A 22,395-nucleotide genomic window follows, 5' to 3' on the forward strand; every position below is an offset into this window, starting at 1 on the left:
TAGTGAAGCTCCTACACTGATTAATTCTCTAGTTTTACTAATTAACAAATAAATGATGGACTGGAGTAATGGTTATAATTAAGTATATTGATCAAAATTATAGGGATTAAGGAGGGACATAGGAAAGAAAGATTGGCACACCATTGAGGTCAAAGGAATTGAAAAAAAAAAGATTTAAGAAATCAACTAGGTAGTTGTATAAGTTAGACCATTTTATACAAGTTCATTTTTCTTTTTCTTTTTTTTTTTTTAAATTCATCATCCCGTATCTTTACTATATATAAAGAGAGAGTCTTGGTGATGGTATAAACATTTTTTGCCATTTTTTGAACTTCTAATTTTACCCTTGAAAATTTTATAAAGTTTTTTCTCTAACCACCTAATCATATTTTGCCCACATAATCACCTCTAAGCATTGCAACTATTAAATTAACTATAACCTTATTAACAAAATAATAATAAACTAAAATTTTTTAATGATAAATTTACAATTCGTGTCAAGAAGAAAATTTGTATGAAATTAATTTCAAATTGCACATGTATTGGATGTCCCTTAATACTAGCATCAATAAGGGTGCATAAAATATCAGTTATAAACTAACAACTGCAAGACAATTATATTGTGCCACTAATTTATGTCACACAAGGAAGCTGTCGTTTCATCTAATTTTATTAATAAGGTTTAAGGAAAATTTTGTCAAGTCATGACCGCAGAAATTGACATTTTTTCCTGCAGAGGACAATGTGCACTGCTAAAAGAATTTCCAAAGAGAACTAATATCATTGATAATGACATTTGAGGGAGAGTAGTGGTTGCTTCCAATATTAATCCTATCAATGAGGAATTTATACTTTGATAGGATTAATATTGAAGTCCAATTTTTTTCCAAGCCCTCAAGCAAAGATGTTCACAAATAGTATAAGCATCCATTAAGAAGGATCTCTCCGTCGTTGGTTAGTTGTGTACCAAGCGGATAGGAATTTGTTTCAGTTTCTTTAGCAGCAATACCAAGTCGAAACTTGAGCTTAAGAAATTCCATAGCAGCATCTGTATAAAAGGTAATAGCACGTTGCTCTTGGAGAGTTCTGATTAGGAGCTGGTTGTTCTCCAAATTGGGGCATCAATTACCATATTGAGCTCCCCTCAAGTTGGCAACTTTGAATTCTCCCCACTCTTCTGTAGCTTTCTTAGAAACCAGCTGGCTCGTATCTTTTTTTTTATATCCCCATTGAAGGACTAGTTTTTTTAAGCTTTCTAGATTTGCATGGAGATTTGAGGTAACTTCAATATCTTCTGTTCTGTCAGATGTTTTTTTACCATAGCTTGTTGAAGAGCCTCTCACCAATTTTAGAATTTTCATATGTGTTCTTTAATTTTTTTCCCATCTCAGAGGAATGGCTTCCAAGCATATTTATATAGTTTGTAGTAGAAAAGAACATGCTCTAGAGTTTCAGCATTTTCTCCACAACATTTCCACCAAGGATCACTTTGACCTGTTCCCCAGAAAATCTCTTCTTTAGCAGAGAGGAAATTGACGTTTTTAGATGAATTGTTTAATCTCGTGCTTGACATTACGGTCCAAGAATTGGTGCCAAATTTTCGAGTGTTCTTTATCTATGCTAGAGTTTCCCTCTGCTGCTTGTCTTTAATCTTTTCCTGCATGCATTCTTTAGCATTGACATAACTAGAATTCGCAGTGTACGTAGAAACTTGTGGATGAGTAAATCCAAGCATATTTAGCGTTGCCATAATATGAGCAGAGAGGTAAACATTGAATCAATCCTACTTCATTATTAGAAAGAGGGAACTAATGATGCTTGTTTTCCATTTCTCACTAATAATGAAAACATCGACTTTATCAATCTGACAGGTAGGGGGTTTAGGTGATGCAATATGACCAAATAATTTCCTTCTAATCAATCTTTCCTTCAGATACACACAGATTTGCCATTCCCCACTTGTTTCCCTAAGCCTCATTAAGCAAGCTATGTAAACTCTACCAGATCTAGGAGGCACCATATCTACGCTTAGCATCCTAAATTGAGTTTTCAGGAAATTACCTACTCTTAACAAGTACCTTATTGACGAACATGTTTTAGACTAATGAGGATTCTCCAATCTTTGCTTAGCTAGAAGGCTATATTGAAACAATCTATGTTCTGAATCAGAAAAAGTTATTCTTTGACTGAATATGAATTTTAGCTTTCTTTGTCATTAAAAAAAATCTATAATTTAAATACAAAAATAAACGAGAATGTTTAAAAAACTGATTCTTTGTAATCAAAATCTATAAACAACTAAAGTAAATAACCGAGAATAAAACCGTAATTAGATACTTTGTATCATAATTGTGTAGACATAAGAACCGGGTTCTCAAGGAAATGTAAATTTTTTTTTTTTTGGCAGGAAAAAAGTTTGGGTAAGTTCAACCCAAATCACTACCACCACTTGCACATACTTTCCGGATCATAGGCCACTTACAGAAATTCTTACAAATTGTTCAACAATATAGCTCTCATATCAATAATAAAATTCAAATATACGATCTTTTTATAAGAAGTGGTCCGCTTGTATTCTCCAGGAAAATGTAATTTGCAAGCATTGAATGGCACCCATAGCCATATAGAGCTCAATCCTCGTCACCTGTACGCGGGGGCAATAGAAAATGCCTTGACGACTGGTTGAGAAATTGAATTTGGTCAAGCATTGAATGGGTCGGGCCATGGTGGTGACCGCAAACTATTTGACCAAACGCAAGCTGAGAGTTTGAGACCATTTCACGCGCGCTTTTGGCCTCAGGTTCAGACTTCATAGACTTGTGATTAGCAAAGAATATGCAATGACGTTATATTTTTCTGAAAAGCACAAGGAGTCAAAATGTGATTACACAACCCATTGATATTAGTCAAAATCATGTTTAGACCGGTTGGAGTTGCAGTACTTTTACTAAAAATGTTTTTCTTGGATGACGAAAACACTTTTAAAATGTCTGATGAGTATCATTTTTTGAATTTAGAAATAGAGTTTTGGCTAATAATGCTGTTCTGGTTAGCTTAAAATTGATAGTATTACAGTAACTTTTGTGTTTCAAAAAATAAAAAATTTAAATTTAACAATTTTATTATAAATTTTGAACTAAATGAAGAGATAAATATGTTTTAGAAATTTAAAATTACACATTGTCAAATAGAAAAAGCATTTGTGTAAGTATGCACTCAAACAATATGATCAAGCACTTAAATAAGTACTTTGACTAAAAACTCTACCAATTAAGTATTTTTTGATAAGCCATTGTAAACCCGAATCGGCCCTTGTTCCTGTCTATTCGATACGTAGTTTTAGTTTAATTTACTTCAAGTTGTAAATATATTTTACAGAAAATTTTGCTTCTCATTGATGTGATTTTACTTTTTTTTTTTTTTGTCGTAACCACTTATTTGAATAGCTTTAAGAAATTTAATTTGGAAATCTTTTCCTCAATCAGTTATCATAAATTGCTTTAGAACCAAACAAAAATGACTTGCTCCTCTCTTAAACCGTCATCAGTTGCAATTGGGCTGGAGAGTCTGAGTTATTGTCTACGCGCTTCTTATTTCACCTTGAAATTGAATGTCAGGGAACAAGAAATGGTCATCAAAGAAATTTTAACCAGCATACAAGATTTCTGATATTATTTATTTATTTCAGATACGAATATTATTTTGGTTGACTTGGTTTATAGTTTAACCATTGGTTTTCTGGTTTGAATATGCCGTCATTCATCTTATATATAGATTTATTTAATTGTTTTTTTAACTTTGAAAGTGAGACAACATATCCACATCGTCCTTGGATTACCTGAGGAACGTGATGGACACTAAGCAATTGTTTCTAGCGGAGGATTTTTACACTTTTCTCCAATATCAAATTCAGAATTCGAATTTTGTATGCTTGACAGTATTACTCTGTAAATTGTTTCTTCTGTTTATAATGCGCATTAGGCCCTGAATTTTTGATGCACTGATTTAATTTATATTTGCTACCAAGACTTGATGTTTGTTGAAATGGCACAATCAATCTTTTTATATTCTGTTATTTTGGACTCTAGATGCCTGTCTAATGTTGCAAATCTTGTGTGCTGTAAAAGATCGCTATTTTTCTATATCAAATACAATTGATATTTGCTAATTTTACATATTCAAGCCAAACAAATGGTTAATGTGACACAAATATTCCTGAGTTATATTTTTGCTTAATTAAAATAACAGACTTGGTGACCAATGTTTACAAGGAGATACCATTAGTTTTTATAGGAAGACACGTGATAGCATATAGAAGGAGGGATAAAATGTGAGACCGAAATTAAAGTGGAATAGAATATCTCAAATTCACCTCAAATCTTGTGTTCTACTTCCTATTCCACTACTTATGCCATATTTTATTGTATTGTCTTTTTCCCTTTACAAACATCATATTCTAAATATTTTTTTTAAAGGTTCTAGTAATTAAAAACAATGAAAATTGATAACACCACAGGTGCTAGTCTAGTGATTAGGAAAAAGTTCTTAGAATCTTTTCATTGTTAGGCATCCCATGCGTCACACTTGGAGGTGCGAAGGGCATTGGGGGGGGGGGGACGAAAAGTGGAAGGTAAACAAAAAAAAGAGAGAAAAAACAAACCTAAATGGGTTAAAATAATAGTATAAAATAGAAAAACAAAAAAATACAATAGAAATTCATAAAAGTTCTATTTTTTTAATATATATATATATATTTTAATTTGTTGTATGTTGCTTTCAGCCAACATTAGTTACTGGAACTTAAGGAAACAAAAAAGAATAAAAAAGCATATTCGTAAAGGACAAATTATAATATATACAAAAAGTGTGATACAAGATCTTTTGCTTCATTTGACCTTTTTCCATTTTAATGTCTCAAATATAAATTAAGCATGGACTTAAACTTGCATTTATCACTTAATTACACTCAAGCTAGGTACATGGACTTTTTCAAAACTAATAGATCGAGAATTTTATTCTTCTACTGCCGTAACATGTACTGCATTGCAAACCTCATCATAAGAAAATGAAATAGCTATTCTCTTCATGGTTCCGAGACCTCTCCAGTTGTGTAAATTGATATAATTTTAATATAAATTAATATATTTGATGTAATCATGAATTTTACACTAATTCAATTATAAATCAAGTTTATTTGATGTAATCGTGAATTTTACACTAATTCAATTATAAATCAAGTTTATTTGATGTAATCGTGAATTTTACACTAACTCAATTATAAATCAAGTTTATATTAAAATTGTATCAATTTACACCGAAATTTTGTCAGTTTGCACAATACTTCATTTCCTTAAAAAAATAGTCTTTCCCTTGTCTCGTTGCCTCGTGGGCTGTTTAAAACGGCAAACTAGTGTAAAAAAATTGACTACTTGCGATTTTATTTTGGCAGTGTTACGTTGAAAGTCAATCAAGCAGCCAATTTTCAGGGGGAGATCCAACCTTAGAAACAGTCTAACAACGATGAATCGATTCAAAGGTTGAACTTTATAACTGCATGTCTCGACTTAACTCTTACATTCTCTACCTATATATATATACACGCCACCTTCAATCCTCTCCAAATTATCATATCCTATTTTGGCACTTCAAAGTTCAAAATCCCAATATCACAACTCATAGACACATTAATTTTATGATATATATCCCTAACTAAGACTTCAATCTTCAGGTCATTTTATTGCCTAATAGATTCAATTTCTTTTTTATTTTTATTTTTTTATAACAGGTTCTTTTAGAATCAAATTTACATGGCAACCCTTCAATCTTCAGCCTTATTCCATTATTCATTACCTTATTCTGCGCCCAAGATATCTAGAAATGGCACCATCATGGCGATTCTTGATATCCCAAAATCAAGGACTGGTAATATTCCTCTTCACAATCTCCAGTCAGCTGGACTATTGGTGAAGGAGCTGGAGTTGGCTAGAGGTTTCATTGGCAACAAAAAATTTACAAAGAAAAGTGATGAAAATGAAAGAGCGGATTCATTAGTGATGGCAAAGCTTTATGCAGTATTGGAAGCGGTTGCAGATAGAGTGGAGATGCATAAGAATATTGGAGATCAAAGAGACAATTGGAACAGCTTACTTTTGACGTCAATCAATGCAATTACTCTTGCAGCTGCAACAATGTCCAGTATTGCAGCCACAACTGCGGTTGGTTTTGGTTCTGGTGCTTCCTTGGCTGCTTTGAAGCTATCTTCCACGCTGATGTTTCTGGCAGCAACAGGGATGTTGTTCATAATGAATAAAATTCAACCATCCCAACTAGCAGAAGAGCAGCGAAATGCTGCAAGATTGTTCCTGCAGCTGCAAAAACAAATCGAAACAACAATAGCTATAGGCAGTCCTACAGGTCATGATGTCGAGGAAGCAATGGAGAAAGTATTGGCACTTGACAAGGCCTATCCACTTCCTCTCCTTGGTGTTATGCTCGAGAAATTCCCGGCTACAGTAGAACCAGCATTTTGGTGGCCTCAGCAAGCAAAAGAGTCCGCCCACAAGACCTGTTCGAAATCAAATGGCTGGAACTCGAAACTTGAGAAGGAAATGAGATCAATCGTTGAGGTTATAAGAAGAAAAGATAAAGCAGATTATTTGAGGCTGGGTGGAAAAGCTTTGATGCTGAGCAAATTGTTAGCCATAAGTGGCCCCTTGTTAACTGGGCTAGCGGCAATTAGTTCTGCATTCATGGGTTCATCTTCTCATACTGGTTTCTTGGCAGCCATGCTTGGAATTGTGGGCGGTTCATTGGCAAGCATTGTAAATACGTTAGAGCATGGAGGACAAGTTGGAATGGTGTTTGAGATGTACAGGAGCAATGCTGGTTTCTTTAAACTCATGGAAGAATCTATAGAATCTAACTTGATGGAGAGACGGGAAAATGGTGAATTGTTTGAGATGAAGGTGGCTTTGCAATTAGGAAGGAGGGTATCAGAGCTGAGAGATCTCGCATCTTCTCCAAAAAGTAAAGGAGAAGGTGCTGAGGAGTTTGCAAGCAAACTTTTTTGATAGGTTGTTTGTCAAATTTTGATGAATTCCTGTAAATTAACCCTGTACACACATGAATAGCTACGTAATCTGTATAGTTTCTTACTAGGATTACTAATAAAATTTGATGAAAATTTTTTATTCTATATATATATATATCTAATGTAATCTGTATAATTTTTAACTAAAATTATTGGTAAAATGTGATGATTCTTATAGTTCTTTATACATCTGATTCCTGTGTTTCTAATCGTTTCGATCTGTAGGCTTTAATTGCTTCAGACCAAACAAGATCTACTTAATGATGCTTTAATTGATCTAAAATCATTTGTTACAGTCAAATCTCATGCTAGGATCTTCTGACTTCGGGCTCACAGAAAACAAATCTTGTGATTTAAGGGCTAACGTAATGCAGTGGTCAAAGTTTTGAACCTTGTTATATAACCATTAGATGTTATTGGTTTGAAACTTTAGCTCATGATAATACATTTAATGTAATGTTCACCTATTCACAAAATCAGACGGCCGCTTTGTACTATATAATCCTTGATTTAAGTGAAAAAGGATAACAGTTATGATTTTATGGCCGGGTATGTATTGTCGAGTCCAATTCTACCACCAGAGAAATATTTTCTTGATTAAAGAACTGAGACATAATATAATCACCATAAGAGATTGATGCAGAGAAACGACACTTATGAATGCAGGACCCATCAGAGTAGTTTTGGAATTTTCAAAATTTAACTACCCGTAGAAACATAATTTTCCATGGCCATGTGATTGACCATTTTCAGACCGCTAAAAATAGCATAACCTGTCTCTTTCTTCGGCATGAAGGCAATAAAAATGTATCAGTATGATTCAGGATTCTCATATTTTATGTGGTAGGTTAGGATGTCAACTTTGAAAGCTGCTATTACAATTTGCACGGACAGAAAATATTATAAGGTCGACTGGATTAGATAAATGCTGAAAGGGCTTAGATGGCCAAAGGTCCATACATTTTTGGGCCATGTTGGCTGTTTCAACACTTTTTTCTCGGGACAATAATTTTGAAAGTCAATCCAAGGTGCCAATTCTCTCACTGTGATCCCACTCAAACATTGAAATCTTGTCCTATATAGTAGTCAAACCGTTGGATTGTCAACTACATGCCCTCTTTCTCCATATATGTACACCTTAGGATCCTCTCGAATCATGCCATTACATTTTCAAACTCATTAGTTACACAAGCAGAAACCAAAATATTTCAGACAGCATATATAGATGACCACTTGATCGAGTTTATACCCAAATTCACTCGAACAAAAGGAATAAAGATGGTAAGCCTTCAAGCTTCAGGCTTCCTGCACTTATCTCCCCATTCAGCGCCTGATTTATGCAAGAAAGCCTCTATCTTGGCAATTCTTGATATCCCAAAATCAAAGAAAATGAATATTCCTCTTCTGAATCTCCAAACCAGAGGATTGGTGGATGAGATAGAATTCAGTAGAAGTTTTCCTTCTTTGACTACTTCCATTGTAGAGAAACAGGCCATCTCCATTAGTGATAGCAAATTTACAAGAAATGATACTGATGGAGCTGATTCATTGGTCATGGCCAAGCTTTATGCAATATTGGAGGCTATTGCAGATAGAGTGGAGATGCACGAGAATATTGGAGAGCAAAGAAATACCTGGAACAGCCTACTCTTGACATCCATCAATGCAATTACACTTGCTGCTGCAACAATGTCCGGTATTGCTGCCACAACTGCAGTTAGTGGTGCTCCTGTATCGGCCTTAAAGCTGTCTTCTACTCTTATGTTTTCTGTCAGCAACAGGGATGTTGTTCATAATGAAAAAAATTCAGCCATCCCAATTGGCAGAGGAGCAACGGAATGCTGCACGACTGTTTCAGCAGCTGCATAATCAAATTCAGACCACCATAGCTATAGGCAAACCAATAGATAATGATGTAAAAGAATCAATGGAGAAAGTTTTGGCTCTTGACAAGGCCTATCCACTTCCCATTCTCGGCATAATGCTTGAAAAGTTCCCATCTAAGGTAGAACCAGCGGTATGGTGGCCTCAACAACGGCAAAGACAAGTTGGAGAGCTTACCAGTAATGTGGATTCCAACGGATGGAACTTGAAACTTGAGAAGGAAATGAGATCAATTGTTGAGGTTTTAAGAAAAAAAGATAAAGCAGACTATTTGAGGCTGGGTGAAGAGCCTTGAAGCTGAGCAAATTGTTAGCCATAAGTGGTCCTTTGTTAACTGGGCTAGCAGCAATTGGTTCTGCATACGTGGGTTATTCTTCTTATGTTGGTTACTTGGCAGCCATGCTTGGAGTTGCGGGTGGTGCATTAGCAAGCATTGTCAACACATTAGAGCATGGAGGACAAGTTGGTATGGTTTTCGAAATGTACAGGAGCAATGCCGGTTTCTTTAAACTCATGGAAGAATCAGTAGAATCTAACTTGATGGAGAGACGGGAAAATGGTGAATTGTTTGAGATGAAGGTGGCTTTGCAATTAGGAAGGAGCCTATCAGAGCTGAGAGATCTTGCATCTTCTTCTTCAATCAAAGGAACGGATGTTGACGAATTTGCATGCAAGCTCTTTTAAGTCAAATTTTGACGAACTAATTCTCGCAAACTCTTGTATAGACACGCATAGCTAACGTAATTCGTAAATCTCTTGACAAGAATATAATTGATTAGAATTCTTCCACTTATTTGTTGAGCACATTTTCTATCGTATCTCTAATTTTTCTGCTCATATATTTGTTGAACAGCTAACTAGTCCATATTTCCTTTTGCCTTTATGAATTTTTTAAGGAAAAAAATATAAAATATAATTAGTTAATTGATAAAGATAAAAGGGCAAATTATCCAATTGGCCCTTGAACTCTTTGTCTAGGTAAAAATAAGCCCTTCATCTATTTTTTACTGACTTTAAGCCCTCGAACTTGTAAAATTGGGCACTTGTGACCCTTTTAGCCAGTTTCTCCGGTTTTGCAACCGGAAGGCCAATTCACACGAATGTTATTGTACTTCTTCAAAGGGCATTTTTGTCGCAGCTTTGGCAAGTTTCAACTTTCAACAGATCGAAGCAGAAAAATTCATCACTTCCGGCCAAGTCATAATTTCACCACTTCAAATCCCATCCCGACCTCGGACTCCCCTACCCATTACCGTAATTTCAGCTCTCTACTTCCTCATCGGCGTTGCCGGAATCAGCTTCTTTCTCCTCGCCGTCCTTCACCCCAGGCCCGCTCCTATCTTCCGCTGTGGTCACATTCAGGACACTTTCAGAGCCTTCTATTCTCTTTCCAGCACTTGGCGACTCGGAGGAGGAGACTCTGGCATCGGAAATGCCACTGGCACGGAGCGGCGGAAGCTTCTTGGGTTCGTCGGAATTCAGACGGGGTTTTCCTCGTTAGATCGCCGAGAAGCCTTGAGGAGTACTTGGCTCCCTTCTAAGCCTGAGGGTCTTCTTAGGTGTTTCCAATCGGTTCTTCTTTCCTTTTTTCTTTTTGTATGCATTGACCTTGAACTGGTTCAATTGAGCTGTTTTTCTGACGCAATCTAGTTTGCTAGGAGAAAAAATTTATAAACTAATCAAGAGGACAAAAGACTGGTCTAATCACTCTATAATCATGCGTCTCTACTTTGTCAAAAGAGGCAAAAGAATCTGGCTTTCGGTTGGTTACAAACCGTAGGATTTCCTATTATTGCCATCCCACTACTCATCTCCTATTTCCATGGCCGCAAAATTGAAAGGCCAAACACCAAGCTAGTATTGATGAAATATCCTCTATTCATTGCTGCCGCCGTCATCGGCCTCCTGACCAGCATAGGCGACTACTTGTACGCCTACGGAATGGCTCGGCTCCCTGTTTCGACCTCTTCCATCATCATTGCTTCATAGCTTGCTTTTACTGCTGTCTTTGCTTTCCTTCTTGTCCAGCAGAAGTTTGCTGCATATTCAGTCAACGCCATTGTTTTGCTGGCCGTGGGAGCTAGGGTTCTGGCTATGCACACCAGTAGTGACCAGCCCAAGGGTGAGTCCACCAAGATGTATGTTTTGGGGTTCCTCATGACGCTTGCAGCCGCGGCTTTGTACGGCTTGATTTTGCCGGTGGTGGAGCTGATGTATCTCAAGACAAAGCAAGGTTAAAATCGGATGAGGGTCAGGTTGAGAAAGCGGCGGCGGCGAGGGTTTTGCAGAGGGAAGGACGAGGAGTTGTTCCCTTTTTGCTTAGAAGATGTGGACAAAAATGCCCTTTGAAGAAGGGCAATGACATTCGTGTGAATTGGCCTTCCGATTGCAAAACCGGAGAAACTGGCTAAAAGGGTCACGGGTGCCCAATTTTACAAGTTCGAGGGCTTAAAGTCAGCAAAAAATAGATGAGGGGCTTAGTTTTACCTAGACAAAGAGTTCAAGGGCCAATTGGATAATTTGCCCAAGATAAAAAGGAAGATGTTCCACTTTATTACAGTCCCTATTTTTCTTCTCTTGCATAGATTAAATTAATTCTAGGGCTCATACTATTTACTTTGGAATCTGGTGTTAATTTTTCGCTTAGTATAGCAATGCTTTGGAATCAAATGAAGATCCAAAGTCATGTACTAAAAGTACCTTGCGACCAACATGGAATCACATTGTGGTGTAGAGTCTATTCCTATTCAAAATACGATTGCTCAATTAGTTATCTTAGTTTGCATTGGTTTTTGGTAATTGTTCAATATTATACTCTCGTCATCCCATTGTTAATGTCATGTTTCACCTTTTTCATTGTTCCAAAATTAGAGTCACACTACACTATTTTCCTTCTAACGTTCCATGGTTGCCCTCATAGTGCATGTGCTAGAAAATCCAAATAAATTTGGTGGAACGTGCTATTTATTATCCATTTGGAGAGGCCACAGGAGTACGTGAGACTAACTCTCACCTTATAAGGCCAATAATAGCGCGTGTCTCTAACATACAAAGGGATGCAGGATGCATTTGGTTAAGATGGGATCCACGAAATCATTACTCCATGAAAAACACAAAGTGCAGCTGACCATTGTACTTGCGACCGGGTAAATTTGGAACAAAGGCTTGACTATCAATAATGATACCACTGTACATAAAAAGTTGCATTCCCTGTAAACGTCCCTAATATTGGGACGGATGGAGTACATAACAGGCTTCGATGACGTGTGTCAGAGGTTAGATCCATGGCTTCACAAGTTATAATTTACTTCATTTGAGAGTAAAGAGGTAATTTAAAATTTTTTTCTACTATATTTCAACTTATTTACGTTCTATTTATAACGTATTTACATTCTATTCTAACTTATTTACACTTATAGACAAACTTATGCAAAATGGAATTTTTGAGGTCCTGTCCCCCACAATTTGTCTTTATGCACAATCACATAACCATTTGGCTAGGTCATGTCCGAGAACCATTTCAGAACCTTTAGTCAAGATTCAAGAATTTCGTGATAGCCCAAATTGTTAGATATATTGTACATAATCGAGTTGAAGGCGTCTAATTGCAGTAGTTTGTATATTATATGAAGTTTACAGTACTTTGAAGCATTTTAATATTTGTAATTCGGCATTGTGCACCTTTAATATTGAAAGATACACTTCAAAATTTCATGCACAACTGATCACATTGTCTCACAGTTTTAACTTCTCAAAATTTAATAGTTTTTTATTTGTGAAACCATATTCTAGATCAGAATAACTTTTGATGATTTAGATTGCATATTTGTAAATGCCTTAACCTTTTTCTGGTAAACTATTTATGCACTGGTCATTGAATATTTCCAGACACAAATACAAAAATGCTTTGACCAATTAAAATGAGATAAAGACCATTCCACGCACGCTAGGCCAATGGGAGGCGGGGCTTTCAAACTGCCAAACCGAGTTGTCCTTTTCAAACCAACCACTTCCGTATCGCCAATGATTGCACTGCGATGAATAAAAAGTGCAACAGGCTACATATTTCCTCCTAGGTACGTCAAAAATCAGTCTTTGTGGAGAACCAGTATGTTTTGATTATTTTTCAAATTTTATAGTCACTTTGGAAGATAAAAATATTTTAGATGTTTTAACATTAAATATCAAAACAGCTAATTATAGAGTTAAGACTGGGACTCTTCCAATAGCTATTATTTACAGGATCCAATACAAGGTTATGAATTTAGCATTCAAGACATGAGCCTTAAAAATACTAAAAAAAGGAGAAATAGTCCTATTCCAAATATAACTGGTTAGATCTTGAATCACAATTCCGAGATCTATCACTTGGAATCAGATTACTGTGAGAACCCGTAAATTGCATTTTCTAGGTTTTCGCATTTTTCATGGCTTGTTTTCTGCACTTTCTGTATCCGGAAAATTTTCTAGATAAATTTTATGAGCAATTATAGTTTTTAGATAATTTTTCTAGTATTGGAGAGTTTTTAGAAAATTAAGAATATATATTGGACGTGGGACCCACTAGTGCGAAAAGTTCGGAAAAATTCGGCCAATAAGGTTAAGTTTCGGATACTGTGTAAAATTTATCGGGTGTTAAGAGATAAGTAGAGAGTGAGATTGATTGATGTGAGAGAAAAAAGAAAGATAAGATTGCATTAATGTAGGTGACAAGTGTCACCACTACATTGGTTTTGACTTAAGAGTTACTATTCACTATTTTGACTTTTGACCAAAAATTGGTTAAATATCTCAAAAATGCACAAAAAATTACCATTTCTTACCTCTTGTTGGCCGAACCTCTTGTGCAAGGAAGGAAGAAGAAACTCTTCAAGTTCTAGCTACTACTTGGTGCAAATCACCCAAAAACATTTGCTTACATCCATTTCTACTCCATAAAAATCTTTCTAGTTGGTGATAGAGGTTGTTTGGTGAAGTTTTCTTGAAGAGCTAGGGTGGTCTACAACTCCTCTTCTCTTATTTCTTAGGTAAGTGATGATTAAACATTCTACTACACTTATTGATGCTTATATGGTGCTTAATGGGACCTAAAGTGATGGATTATGTGACTTGTTTCTTGATTTGAAGTGTTTTGGTGAAGTTTTCAATTTTATGATGAATTTTCTGGTTTCATATGATCTTGATGGTGTGGTTGTTTTTGATGGTTGGTAATAAGGGGCTTTAGCTCTAGTAGGTGCATATGATAGGAAATTGCAATCAATTTTGAATTTGGAAGAATTTCTGGAAAATTAGGGTTCTTGGTTGAACATTCTGTCCGAAATTTTAGGTCATATATAGAGGCCGAATTGGACTTTCCTCAAAACATGAAAGTTGTCGGTATTGATGAGTTCGAAGTGCCTGCAAAATTTCAGGGCATTTAGAGTAGTGTAGAGTGAGTTATGCCGTTTTTACTGTTGCTGTTCTGGGTGAACAGAATGTGCGAACTGCGATAGTAATTGTCTATTTTGACTGGCATTGGTTTGGATTTTGAAGTTGGTGTCTTCTGATGATATGTAGCTGGATGTCTTAGCTAGCTTATTCCTTTGTAATTTCGGCATTTGGACTTGTATATACTGAGTTGTGTTCATTACAGTTTTGTGTGTTTTGCAAACCTATTTTGGTAATTCTGGTTTAGTATTTGGCACATTTGACCTAGTTGTGCTAGGATTTGGACTGAGAGGCCTTCTACATTGTTGTAGCCCTGTCTTTTAGCTTCGAGATGGTGGGTCTTACGCCCTCATCCGATAAGCGTAGCGCATTTTGTGCCATTACCGCATACGGAGGCCAAACCTGTTTTTGTTGATTGATCAAATGAGTTATATTTTCTGATTTTCTGGTTTGCTATTATGCTTATATATGTATATGAAACCCTATTGGGGTTGTGATTGGCATGGCTTTATGATTCGTTATCGAGTCTCATTGTACTTGTTTGCATGTTTTAAGGCTTACTCTTATTCCGGTCATTTCCTAGCTAACTTTTGTACTTGTATTGCTTTGAGCCTAGTGAACGGCTTTTGGGAAATGAGATGACTTTTGTGTGAGGTTTTAGGACTGATTTGAGGAAATCATGAAGCCTTAATGGCTGGAAAAGTAAGAAATTTAGGGGAAATGCTGTCCGATTTTCTAGGCCGTTTGGTTCTTTAAGTTGGATTTGCCTTTTGATGGAAATGAAGGGCTTTTGGGTTGTTGACCCTAGGTCTTCATGTTATCTTTTGTTTCCAAGAAAATCATGTTTTTGCACCCTTGCATTAGTATTTTTGGGCAAGGCGTACGACGTGTAGTCGAGCCTCACTTGTGCATTCCGTTTACTCGATTTTGGATATGAAACCTTCAATTGGTTTATTTTGATTATTTTAGGGTTTCTTGGCGATTAAGGCCAATCTGAAGTAAAAACTTTTGAAGTTGAGCCGGTGAGTGTACCACTCCCCTCCATTGCTGTTTAACTTGATTTCTGCTCTGCAATCTGTTTATTTGTTCGAGACGAGGGTGTACTTTATCACACTCGTTCTCTAGTCTGTTCATGTGCCAAGTTCTATGCAAAATTTGAATCTGTTATCTGTGTCTGCATCTGTTCGGATTTCTATGACCTATGAGCTCAATCCTGTGGCTAAGTTATTCGAGTCGGGCCGGCAAGGGCCTGGACGATTAGATAACGAACCACGGTAGTCTGTTCGGGGATTTTGGGTATTGAGACCCTTGATTCCGGGTATACTCGAGTATTACCATTTTGTTCGTTTGAGGTGAGCGGGCCCGGTAAAGGGGTGTTTGGTGGACGGAATTCGGTGATAAGAGGGGTCTACGGACGCATTAGTTCTATATACGTTGACGGAGAGTCAACCGGTTTGGATCAAGTATTGCGCTGGAAATTTGGCTCCTGAGAGCCACCCGTATCCTTCTGATTTGAATCATTGGTTCCTTTGCTTTACATCTGACATGTGTATCTGATTTGTTAAATGTGAAATGCCATGATTTTAATGCTATCTGTTTGGTACCTCATTGAGCGCAAGCTCACCCCTTTCCGTTCCTTTTGTTTTCCTTACAGGAAAATAAACTCTTTTGGTCTGGATTTGACAAATGGCTGCCAAATTGAGCTAGTTGAACATATCTTTTGTATAGCTCCTGTATTAAAATCCTAAGTGTACTTTTGGGGCGTTTTCTCTTTTGATTTGGCAAACCGTGTGTATATATTAACTTTTGAAAACTTTTGTATGTCATTTTGATTTGTAAACGCTAAAGTTCAGATGTGAATGTTTGTTGGCTATCTCGGTTGGGTTCTGACGGGTCGGTCACTATTCATGGCCGACTTCGAATTTCTTTTTTTTTAAAATTTTGGGTTATTTTACCATTTTGACTCGTTTACGCTCGTTCGTAAGTTCCGGATCGCTATAGATAGTTCTAGTCTGCATCGTGAGTCCTGGCGAGAGCTGGGCAGGCAGTCCGCTCACCCCTTTGGTTCGCCTTAGGGGAAAGTGGGGCTGTTACAATTGGTATCAGAGCCACTTCGCGTGGTCTCTGCGCGGAATGAGCTTGGGCCAAGTGGTGTATGGTCCTGATTTCATGAATATGTCTAAGTGCTCGTTTGAGCGCAAGTTATGAACCAGACATGCCATAAGTGTAAAGATCTTTATCATGGGATTCGAGGAAGATAGATATGTATGTCGGGTAGGAATCTGTAATATAGATGATTTACTCTTGGGACTGGCCAGCTCGAGAGGTGAATTGTCTTATTTCGGATTCTTGTGCCTGAGTACTTCAGAGTTGAAACGGTGTTAAGTATGTGAGATTTGCATATTGGGAACATGAATAGGCTTTGTTTGGCTGGAATGAGTCCATGAGGTTATTGGATATCTAGTTTGCATGGTAAGTGACGTGAGGGATCAGACGGGGTTATTTTAATTGGGTCTGGGACTATATCGCCTTTACTCTTGATTTGCTTTGATACCGCTATGACATAACAGTGGTTTGAGTTTTGTGCATAGGATTATCTGTCTAATTTGGCATGTATTGGTGTATCTGATTAACCGTTTTCTTGATACATGGTGTGTTATATGTGCATATGTCATTGGTGTAATTAGTGTGCTAGAATTTGATTACTTTTGTCACTTTACTGTGGTTATGCGTTGAATTACCTTGGGGAAAGGGGAAAAAGAAAAGAGAAAAAAAAAATATATATATATATATAAATATATATATATGTAAGGAGTAAGCAGTCGTGGACGTGGTCGTGGCCGTGGAACTAAGCGAGGCCAAGAATCAAGAGAAGAAAAGGGAAACAATAACTGTACGAGGATCGAGAATGCCACTTGTACTTAGGAATGTATTATGACTCATTGTTTTGGCCGACAGGCTAGTACCCAAGTTCCAGCACTTCCGTAAGATGACACATTGGATTGATCCGTATCAGAAAATTTCGGTTCTCCGAGATGAACTAGAGGTTCAAGGGAGGCTGACCGAGTACTGGGAAAGGCAATGGAAGCAAGAGTATTCGGAGAAACTTGAGCTCTTATACCAAAACATGGAGTTAAAGAGGAAATACGAAGAGATTTCCAAGGAGACTGTAGCAATGGCACAAGGTAATACTTCTATGGGGACGCCAGAGGAAGCTCAAAGGGCAGGAATTGTAAGGCCACAGGGGACGATCTTCTATGCCAAGAAAAGGGGCAAGAAAAGGGGTAAATTGCCAGAACAGGGTGAGCAAGGTAGGCCCTTGGCGAAGAAGGGTCGTGGAGCTAGGGGTGTGACAATTCTGGAGACACTTAAGGAGGATACGCCGGGAGGAAACTCAAGGGAAAAAGGACCACTGAGAGATATCTCACAAGGAGATCAGACCCCAATTCCTCTACCATATTGTGGCTATTGTAGAAAATCCAATCATTTTGAAGAGAATTGTTGGAAAAGAGGAGGGAGATGTCTGTGCTGTGGGAGCGCCGAGCATCGAATTGCTCATTGCCCGAGTAAAGCGCGTGAAAAGAAAGGAACCCAGCAACCAACCAAGACCGACCCTGGACCGTCAAGTGGAAAAGGGACTGGAATGAAGAATCTCGTTTCTTCTGACTCTGAAGACGAAGAAGGTACAGGCCATTGGTTACTTTAAATTTGAAAGGTAAAATTTCGAGGGCGAAATTCTTTTAAGAGGGAGAGAGTGTGAGAACCCGTAAATTGCATTTTCTAGGTTTTCGCATTTTTCATGGCTTGTTTTCTGCACTTTCTGTATCCGGAAAATTTTCTAGATAAATTTTATGAGCAATTATAGTTTTTAGATAATTTTTCTAGTATTGGAGAGTTTTTAGAAAATTAAGAATATATATTGGACGTGGGACCCACTAGTGCGAAAAGTTCGGAAAAATTCGGCCAATAAGGTTAAGTTTCGGATACTGTGTAAAATTTATCGGGTGTTAAGAGATAAGTAGAGAGTGAGATTGATTGATGTGAGAGGAAAAAGAAAGATAAGATTGCATTAATGTAGGTGACAAGTGTCACCACTACATTGGTTTTGACTTAAGAGTTACTATTCACTACTTTGACTTTTGACCAAAAATTGGTTAAATATCTCAAAAATGCACAAAAAATTACCATTTCTTACCTCTTGTTGGCCGAACCTCTTGTGCAAGGAAGGAAGAAGAAAATCTTCAAGTTCTAGCTACTACTTGGTGCAAATCACCCAAAAACATTTGCTTACATCCATTTCTACTCCATAAAAATCTTTCTAGTTGGTGATAGAGGTTGTTTGGTGAAGTTTTCTTGAAGAGCTAGGGTGGTCTACAACTCCTCTTCTCTTATTTCTTAGGTAAGTGATGATTAAACATTCTACTACACTTATTGATGCTTATATGGTGCTTAATGGGACCTAAAGTGATGGATTATGTGACTTGTTTCTTGATTTGAAGTGTTTTGGTGAAGTTTTCAATTTTATGATGAATTTTCTGGTTTCATATGATCTTGATGGTGTGGTTGTTTTTGATGGTTGGTAATAAGGGGCTTTAGCTCTAGTAGGTGCATATGATAGGAAATTGCAATCAATTTTGAATTTGGAAGAATTTCTGGAAAATTAGGGTTCTTGGTTGAACATTCTGTCCGAAATTTTAGGTCATATATAGAGGCCGAATTGGACTTTCCTCAAAACATGAAAGTTGTCGGTATTGATGAGTTCGAAGTGCCTGCAAAATTTCAGGGCATTTAGAGTAGTGTAGAGTGAGTTATGCCGTTTTTACTGTTGCTGTTCTGGGTGAACAGAATGTGCGAACTGCGATAGTAATTGTCTATTTTGACTGGCATTGGTTTGGATTTTGAAGTTGGTGTCTTCTGATGATATGTAGCTGGATGTCTTAGCTAGCTTATTCCTTTGTAATTTCGGCATTTGGACTTGTATATACTGAGTTGTGTTCATTACAGTTTTGTGTGTTTTGCAAACCTGTTTTGGTAATTCTGGTTTAGTATTTGGCACATTTGACCTAGTTGTGCTAGGATTTGGACTGAGAGGCCTTCTACATTGTTGTAGCCCTGTCTTTTAGCTTCGAGATGGTGGGTCTTACGCCCTCATCCGATAAGCGTAGCGCATTTTGTGCCATTACCGCATACGGAGGCCAAACCTGTTTTTGTTGATTGATCAAATGAGTTATATTTTCTGATTTTCTGGTTTGCTATTATGCTTATATATGTATATGAAACCCTATTGGGGTTGTGATTGGCATGGCTTTATGATTCGTTATCGAGTCTCATTGTACTTGTTTGCATGTTTTAAGGCTTACTCTTATTCCGGTCATTTCCTAGCTAACTTTTGTACTTGTATTGCTTTGAGCCTAGTGAACGGCTTTTGGGAAAAGAGATGACTTTTGTGTGAGGTTTTGGGACTGATTTGAGGAAATCATGAAGCCTTAATGGCTGGAAAAGTAAGAAATTTAGGGGAAATGCTGTCCGATTTTCTAGGCCGTTTGGTTCTTTAAGTTGGATTTGCCTTTTGATGGAAATGAAGGGCTTTTGGGTTGTTGACCCTAGGTCTTCATGTTATCTTTTGTTTCCAAGAAAATCATGTTTTTGCACCCTTGCATTAGTATTTTTGGGCAAGGCGTACGACGTGTAGTCGAGCCTCACTTGTGCATTCCGTTTACTCGATTTTGGATATGAAACCTTCAATTGGTTTATTTTGATTATTTTAGGGTTTCTTGGCGATTAAGGCCAATCTGAAGTAAAAACTTTTGAAGTTGAGCCGGTGAGTGTACCACTCCCCTCCATTGCTGTTTAACTTGATTTCTGCTCTGCAATCTGTTTATTTGTTCGAGACGAGGGTGTACTTTATCACACTCGTTCTCTAGTCTGTTCATGTGCCAAGTTCTATGCAAAATTTGAATCTGTTATCTGTGTCTGCATCTGTTCGGATTTCTATGACCTATGAGCTCAATCCTGTGGCTAAGTTATTCGAGTCGGGCCGGCAAGGGCCTGGACGATTAGATAACGAACCACGGTAGTCTGTTCGGGGATTTTGGGTATTGAGACCATTGATTCCGGGTATACTCGAGTATTACCATTTTGTTCGTTTGAGGTGAGCGGGCCCGGTAAAGGGGTGTTTGGTGGACGGAATTCGGTGATAAGAGGGGTCTACGGACGCATTGGTTCTATATACGTTGACGGAGAGTCAACCGGTTTGGATCAAGTATTGCGCTGGAAATTTGGCTCCTGAGAGCCACCCGTATCCTTCTGATTTGAATCATTGGTTCCTTTGCTTTACATCTGACATGTGTATCTGATTTGTTAAATGTGAAATGCCATGATTTTAATGCTATCTGTTTGGTACCTCATTGAGCGCAAGCTCACCCCTTTCCGTTCCTTTTGTTTTCCTTACAGGAAAATAAACCCTTTTGGTCTGGATTTGACAAATGGCTGCCAAATTGAGCTAGTTGAACATATCTTTTGTATAGCTCATGTATTAAAACCCTAAGTGTACTTTTGGGGCGTTTTCTCTTTTGATTTGGCAAACCGTGTGTATATATTAACTTTTGAAAACTTTTGTATGTCATTTTGATTTGTAAACGCTAAAGTTCAGATGTGAATGTTTGTTGGCTATCTCGGTTGGGTTCTGACGGGTCGGTCACTATTCATGGCCGACTTCGGATTTCTTTTTTTTAAAATTTTGGGTTATTTTACCATTTTGACTCGTTTACGCTCGTTCGTAAGTTCCGGATCGCTATAGATAGTTCTAGTCTGCATCGTGAGTCCTGGCGAGAGCTGGGCAGGCAGTCCGCTCACCCCTTTGGTTCGCCTTAGGGGAAAGTGGGGCTGTTACAATTACACTCCCAGAAAGCTAGACACTCCCTAAAGTAGCACCAGCAGAACCAATACAAAATACGAAAATCTCAAGTATCCAACAATTTGCTTCTAGATCTGTTCAAATCAAATTCGATAGATCAATGAGTTTTAGGACCTCATCTTCATCAACAATTAGTATAGATATGCCTAAACACTTAGCAACGGGAAAAAGATCAGTTTCAGAAAGACCATCAACTTCCTTAATCTTAATCTGGCTCCAAGATTTGGATCTCTCTTCCAAAATTCCACAAGCAAGATATGCAACTAGTAGACCTACCCTTTCAAAAATCCAAGATGGATCCATTGATGACACTGATTAGGAAGAATTTTCCAGATCTGCTACATATTCCTCCATAACGGATAATCGACCTCAACTTGATGAGTTGAGGGTACTTACATTTGAGTACCAGATCGACAAACAAAACCTCAGGACAGAGTTTTATGTAGAACATAATTATGCTAAAAGAACATGATTCTTCAACAAATACAAGGGACTACCCCAACAAGAAATACAAGAAGAATTCTATGGCCTCCTAAGAAGAACAAGACAGCACATCCAGTTCTTCAATTTGTTTCTCAGAGAAACTGAATTGATTATCCTTTCTCCCAAACAACAAATGTAGTAAAAAAGTGACAAACAGTTGAGGGAGAAATCCAAGTAGAATTTCTATCACCAAAAATCAATGCCAAGCCATTAAAACTCAAAACTACCCAGGATGAAGAACAGTCAATGCCAAGGACATCCAGAGAATCTATGATACAAGTCAAGCTCTGCCATCGGATAAGATTCAAGTTTCACTAGGACCAGTTACGTGAGCTCGAGCTAAGAAGCCACGAGAGGCACTTCAAGGCTAGTCCATGAAGTTCAAAGTCAAGAAGTTATTCCAAAGGACATTGAAGGGCTTGAGCATGATGAATTGAAACTTGTCCACCTTATTCAAGTAAAGAAAGAGGCCGATGGTTCAATTTCTAGTTCATTCGGCTTCAACTCAGCAAAGTCATTATAAGGCGCGGGCACGCTTTATAAGGACAAGTTTTCTGCCATCTAATTACTTCATCTCAACAAAGTTGTTATAAGG

At 37.4% G+C, this 22,395-nt stretch overlaps 1 protein-coding gene and 2 pseudogenes across 1 annotated transcript; all 3 read left to right on the plus strand.

The window, feature by feature from the left end:
- Positions 1-5,888: 5,888 nt before the first annotated feature.
- Positions 5,889-7,085, plus strand: LOC140021259 (probable F-box protein At4g22030). Its single transcript, XM_072072025.1, has one exon. The coding sequence runs from the start codon at positions 5,889-5,891 to the stop codon at positions 7,068-7,070; it is 1,182 nt and encodes a 393-aa protein (XP_071928126.1). The 3' UTR covers positions 7,071-7,085.
- A 1,283-nt stretch (positions 7,086-8,368) lies between these two features.
- Positions 8,369-9,658, plus strand: LOC140021260 (probable F-box protein At4g22030; annotated as a pseudogene).
- Positions 9,659-10,074: 416 nt separating this feature from the next.
- On the plus strand, positions 10,075-11,212 carry LOC140021261 (purine permease 1-like; annotated as a pseudogene).
- The last annotated feature ends 11,183 nt before the right edge of the window (positions 11,213-22,395 follow it).

The sequence above is a fragment of the Coffea arabica genome, chromosome 11e (assembly GCF_036785885.1).
Source record: "Coffea arabica cultivar ET-39 chromosome 11e, Coffea Arabica ET-39 HiFi, whole genome shotgun sequence".
In the NCBI taxonomy this organism is placed as follows: Eukaryota; Viridiplantae; Streptophyta; class Magnoliopsida; order Gentianales; family Rubiaceae; genus Coffea; species Coffea arabica.

Bases quoted from the DNA above. Each gene is read 5' to 3' on its own strand.
- LOC140021259 (XM_072072025.1), top strand. From the start codon at position 5,889: ATGGCGATTCTTGATATCCCAAAATCAAGGACTGGTAATATTCCTCTT.